Below are 6,092 nucleotides of genomic sequence, written 5' to 3' on the forward strand. Positions count from 1 at the left end.
CTATATAGTGACTCTAAAATTACTGAGTATGTTTCAGGTCTAAGGTAACTCGCAGACGAAACAGTGAAATGGTCAGGCAAAATGTTCCTACCTTAGATGAACAGTTGTGATTTAAGAGCTGAAACCCCAGGCTTGTAATTGTTCTAACGTTGGCGTCTCTCAGCCGCAACACATACAATAAAAAGAAGAGGGCAGGAAGGAAGCAATGCTTCTCAACGACCCCCGGTTCACTGTTTGAGGGCCTACCCTTTAGTTACCTGACCCATTGCACTTGGCCAGAAGCTTAGCTAAAGGTCAGTGCAATCACCTTTCACTGTCCAGTATTGACATAAAGGTCTTGCCCGTGGATGCAGGGCTTTGTATTTTCTACTGACGATCAGCTCTGTATTTGTACAAAACATTGTTATAAGTTTTAAGTGTGCTCTTCTGTAATGGAATCTGGTTGACGTTTGATCTAAAAGGGCATGTACTTCATTCTAATGAAAAACAAATACCATAAAGAGTTTCAACATCGGCATCTAAATCTGTCCATTTAGAAAAACTATTAAGCAATACCATTTTTGTTTTTGTTTTTTGAAGACTTGATGACCCAAGCCAGCAGCAATCCCAGGTTCTGATTGTAAAATATTTGGCCTTGTTTTTTTCCCCTGGCTTTGAAGTCCAGGCATCACTCTGCTCTTGTCCTCAGGTGCCGCCCAGGCCTGATTTATGGGGATGGGTTCCAGGGAAGCTACCCTAAATTACATGGTCCTTAAACAAGAGCGGAGAGAGAAAGAGAGGGAATCGCCATTCTGGAGACGGCTAATTGCAAGGACAATCTAGCCTATGGTAGATAAGAAGGTTCCTCTCCTCCCCCAGACCTGGGAAAAAGGGAAACAAGTTTAACACAGATTAGGCCGATCGGATAAATGTGCAATTTGTCATGGACGTCCCAGAGGCTACTGTTCAGTAGGAACACCCATTTAGAAGAATATCACAAAAACTCTCACTTGTCCATCAGGGGGAAAAGTAAGATCCACATTTACCTAAATGTTTCTGAGTAAGATTGTACAAAGGTAGAAGTTATACATGCAGGAGTAAGAACACATGTCCATCATTAACTATGCCTCTGAAACCTCTAGAACGTGGTGAAAGCAGGTATAGCTACAAAAAGCTAACACCAGGGACTACAGGAACATTGATTAGAGGAAACACAAAAAATATAGGAATAGATTCTTCTACAAAGGAATGAAAGGGCCCAGTCAATTGTCATTCCAAAATAATAAGTATGCGTTTGCTTATGTATTACACAGACATGAAGTGTTGAAACACTTAACAGATCCTGTAAGGGATGAGAGGGAGTGTCAGGGGAAGAGGAGGAGGAGGTGACAGTGCCGATTTGCCTGGAGGGCACCCATAAACCTGGAAAGAGAGAGAGAGAGAGAGAGAGAGAGAGAGAGAGAGAGAGAGAGAGAGAGAGAGAGAGAGAGAGAGAGAGAGAGAGAGAGAGAGAGAGAGAGAGCACATCATTCCTCACAGGTGACTGTACCATGTGACTGCTAGAGGTTTAAAAAGCAGGCCAACCTGTCTTGCAGAGGTACAAGTAATCACAGGGCACCAGAGGAGTCGGAGGAGGATACCTGGGCTGTCGGCACAGCACCAAAACACCGACAGCCCCACAGATAATCCAGGAGGCACCGGGAGAGGAGGTCTCGGCTATACAGCGAGAAGCAGCAGCCAGCTAAACAGTGTATATCTTGCAGTCTTGGAACCAACAAAATACAACGCTTCACTTCAACGACACAGCATTTACCCAATATACTGTCTACACAGGGAGTGATGATGAGCTGCAGCAGTGTGGCCGAATCAGACTTCTCTGAGGAGGAGCTGGAGCTTGCCGCGCTGGCCCAGGGCGACGATGAGGAGAGTGATGAAAGCCCAGAGAGGCCGTTCGAGGACAGCGAAAGATCAGTCGGCAGCCCGAGTGATCCGGAGGAAGGCCAGACCAAGAAGCGCAGTCGACCTGTCCGCTCAAAGGCCCGGCGAGTGGCTGCCAACGTCCGCGAGCGAAAGCGCATCATGGACTACAACCAGGCCTTTAACGCACTGCGCGTTGCGCTCAACCATGACCTCAGTGGCAAGCGACTCTCCAAGATCGCCACATTGCAACGGGCCATCAATCGCATCTCTGCTCTTTCAGTTTTCCTGAGTTCAAACCCCCCCAGTAAGCCCTGCACTCACAGAGAGTGCAACAGGCCCCCTGTAGGTTCAGCTGGAATGGGGACATCTAGGCTTGAGCAAACCAGGGTGACCGTTCCTCGCCTGGAGCCCCAAAGCTATGTCCCCTGGCACCCATCCATCTCTCACCAGATGCAGCACCAGCAAGGCTCTCATCTCCACAGACTGCCCACAGAGGCACACGTCTACATGGATAGCATAGGCTCCTCTTGCCCCCCGTCACCGCACTACCCTTGCTATCCCTCGGATGGACAGCTTTATGCCTCACATGGACACTGTGGGGGCCCCCCTGACCACCCGCCCAGCCCTCACAGATACCCTCAGGTGGGTGAGGGCTTGGGGTACCAGCCAGGGGTGTGGGCCTCCTGTGCACAAGGCTACATGGACACTTTTGTGGAATCCTCTCCGGCTCTTGGGCTGCCTTGGCAGGTGAGCTACCTGCAGGAGCCGGGTCCCCAGCAGCACAGCCTCCCGCTGCTCTGACGTAAAGACTGCAAAGGCCTGCCATCTGCCACTACCAGAGCCTGCAGACCACGCCACACTATTGACAAATCAGCTCAGGGACAAGACTGCTGTGAGGTTTTTGTGTTTGCCACTATTGCAATCTACTCAGTATTACGATTCTACTGTACTCTCTTATTGTAGAATTGACATCTAAAAGCAATGTGCTTATGTAAACAAAAGTGCAATGGCAATCTAGACTGCAGAATGTTTTAAATAATAGTATTTAGACCTTGCATTGGAGAATGCTCACCCCAAAGAATGTTCCTCCAACTGCATTGTAGAGCTGTCCCCAGCTAAGACAGAAGTTATTTGTCAGCAAGTTGCCATAGCATTGTATTGACATATTGGATAGATTATATTCAGTATTTAATTGATTACATTGACAATTTTGATCAATTACTTTTCTCACATTTCCCTCCTGCAAATGAATCTTGCAAATGAATCATTGACCCCTTCAAATCTAGTGTGTGTTGAAATCTAGTGTATAGAAGGAATACTGCATAATGTGAACACGGTTGTTAAGCAAAGATGAAAATATATGCAATTTCCCAAGAAAGACCTTAAACAAGTCATAGTTGACCTACTGACCAATCGACTAAAAGGGGGCAGCTCTACTGTACAGTGTGTAGTATACACAATCTACTCTAAACACATTTCTTTTGCCATAAATGTTTGAAGTCAGAGTGTATTAAAATAGGAAGAAAGTGCACACGAATGAAATGTGACCCAATCTTCATAACAACTTTGGACTGTGATGTACAATTAAAAAAGAAATGTTCAATCCCCTGTACAAACCTACAATATAACGTGAGGTAATTTATTTGATTGCTAAAAAGCATCAAAACGAATTATAATGGCAATACAGTCTGTGTATCATTATTTTTTTACTTCATAATTAAACATTATGAAATTATGACTTGCTGTTATGTTTTCATAAAACATTTGCTGTTTGGTTAGAATATTAGTAATAATTTACAGTTGTTTGCTGTGTCTCTTAGATGTTCACACTACTTGCATCACACTTTGCTTTGCAAGTGTGTGTGTGTGTGTGTGTGTGTGTGTGTGTGTGTGTGTGTGTGTGTGTATGTGCGTGCGTGCGTGCGTGTGTGCGTGCGTGTATGTGTGTGTGTGTGTACGTGTGTGCGTGAATACGCTTGTATGTGTGTGTGCGTGATTATAGCCTAAGGTCTGTAGCCTCTGTCTTCCTGGGTCTCAGATGACAGGGGTCCTTCTCTCAGCTGAAAGATGTCCTCAACAAGTCCATTCTTGTCATTTTTCGAAGAAAAGAAAAGTCAAGGTGCTGTTTACACACAGCCAAATAAAGAGTGTTCTGACAAGGAGGACAACACCGTCTCTGCTGTTTTGTTGTTTCCTCAAATCGATAAGGTATACGCCAATGAAACATGCCTATGACACAGTGTGAAACACAGTGGCTATTATGAGTACAATATTTGTTGACATGACTTGTATTTGTGTACGATAACCCCAGACAAACAACTGCAGGCTGCAGGTGAGACATCGACTAATCAAGGAGAGTATATTCTAACCACAACCTCCCCCCCCTATTAAACAAGCTCCTGTACTCGACAACAGCCTCCCCTCCCCTGCTGTGCACTATGTCATGGAAACAGCTTTAATATTAGACTATAGGACGGAGCCCACAGACAGATTTATGTGGGCCCAGGAAGGAAGCCTGTGCCCCGTCATCATCGTGGTGAAATCCCCTTGTCGGGTGCTCCGACCCGCAGGTGGAATAGTGCACGTGTGTGTGTGTGTGTGTGTGTGTGTGTGTGTGTGTGTGTGTGTGTGTGTGTGTGTGTGTGTGTGTGTGTGTGTGTGTGTGTGTGTGTGTGTGTGTGTGTGTGTGTGTGTGTGCGTGTGTGTGTGTGTGTGTGTGTGTGTGTGTGTGTGTGTGTGTGTGTTCTTTTAGCATTCTGGAGGTCTCTCATGATAAGGCCTTAAGCAGGGAGAACTACAGTACTGCAGACTCAGAGCAGAAATAAGTGGTGCACAGCTATGAGAACAATTAACCCATTTAGACCTAAACGCCTGCTAATAATGCATTATATAGCCTGTGTATATACACACAAATGTGTTTCCCGGTTTCAATCTTAATAGGAAATAAGAGATGTGGTCATGACACAATGGAAAGGGTAGTGTCTAGAACCCATAGCACCTTTTCAACTCAAGATCCTTTTCACCTAAAATAGTGTTCATAAACCTATGCCTACACCTGAACCCTAACCTTAACCACTCTCTCTGCCAAAAAATGCTATGGGGTCTAGACACTATCACATGGAAATAGGGGATAACACCATGTGATGACTACCACTTCAGCCCACAGTCTTAAAGACTCCTCCACAGACGTGCATTACTGGAAAACCTTGACTCATCACAGTCACAGACTGAGTTTGACTGACAAGAGTACCGTGACGGCATGTCTCTCCTCCCGCCCCTCTGTGGCACAGGGCCAGGTCCACTCCAGCTACAGTACCAGGTCGTCTGTGGCACAGGGCCAGGTCCACTCCAGCTACAGTACCAGGTCGTCTGTGGCACAGGGCCAGGTCCACTCCAGCTACAGTACCAGGTCATCTGTGGCACAGGGCCAGACCCACCACACCCAGTCCAGCTACAGTACCAGCTGGTCTGTGGCACAGGACCAGACCCATCAGACCCAGTCCAGCTACAGTACCAGCTGGTCTGTGGCACAGGGCCAGACCCACCACACCCAGTCCAGCTACAGTACCAGCTGGTCTGTGGCACAGGACCAGACCCACCAGACCCAGTCCAGCTACAGTACCAGCTGGTCTGTGGCACAGGGCCAGACCCACCACACCCAGTCCAGCTACAGTACCAGCTGGTCTGTGGCACAGGACCAGACCCACCAGACCCAGTCCAGCTACAGTACCAGCTGGTCTGTGGCACAGGGCCAGACCCACCACACCCAGTCCAGCTACAGTACCAGCTGGTCTGTGGCACAGGGCCAGACCCACCAGACCCAGTCCAGCTACAGTACCAGCTGGTCTGTGGCACAGGACCAGACCCACCAGACCCAGTCCAGCTACAGTACCAGCTGGTCTGTGGCACAGGACCAGACCCACCAGACCCAGTCCAGCTACAGTACAAGCTGGTCTGTGGCACAGGGCCAGACCCACCAGACCCAGTCCAGCTACAGTACCAGCTGGTCTGTGGCACAGGACCAGACCCACCAGACCCAGTCCAGCTACAGTACCAGAGGGATAAAGTGTGCACATCACAACAACACACAGTAGAATTCAAATAAGACTGAATTAGTTTTCTAGCTTTTATCGCTAGTCCAAATGATTGCTTCATTGAACAGTGTAAGTAAAATTACAAAAAAACTGAGGAAA

General features: G+C 47.4%; 1 protein-coding gene across 1 annotated transcript; it reads left to right on the top strand.

Moving 5' to 3' along the window:
• Positions 1-1,818: 1,818 nt before the first annotated feature.
• Positions 1,819-2,700, top strand: bhlha9 (basic helix-loop-helix family, member a9; the record flags this gene model as incomplete). The annotated part of the gene is made up of 1 exon (XM_084320057.1): positions 1,819-2,700. The coding sequence occupies one exon, from the start codon at positions 1,819-1,821 to the stop codon at positions 2,698-2,700; it is 882 nt and encodes a 293-aa protein (XP_084176183.1).
• Between the last annotated feature and the right edge of the window lie 3,392 nt (positions 2,701-6,092).

This window comes from Notolepis coatsorum (genome assembly GCF_963971535.1).
Source record: "Notolepis coatsorum genome assembly, chromosome: 8".
Taxonomy (NCBI): domain Eukaryota; kingdom Metazoa; phylum Chordata; class Actinopteri; order Aulopiformes; family Paralepididae; genus Notolepis; species Notolepis coatsorum.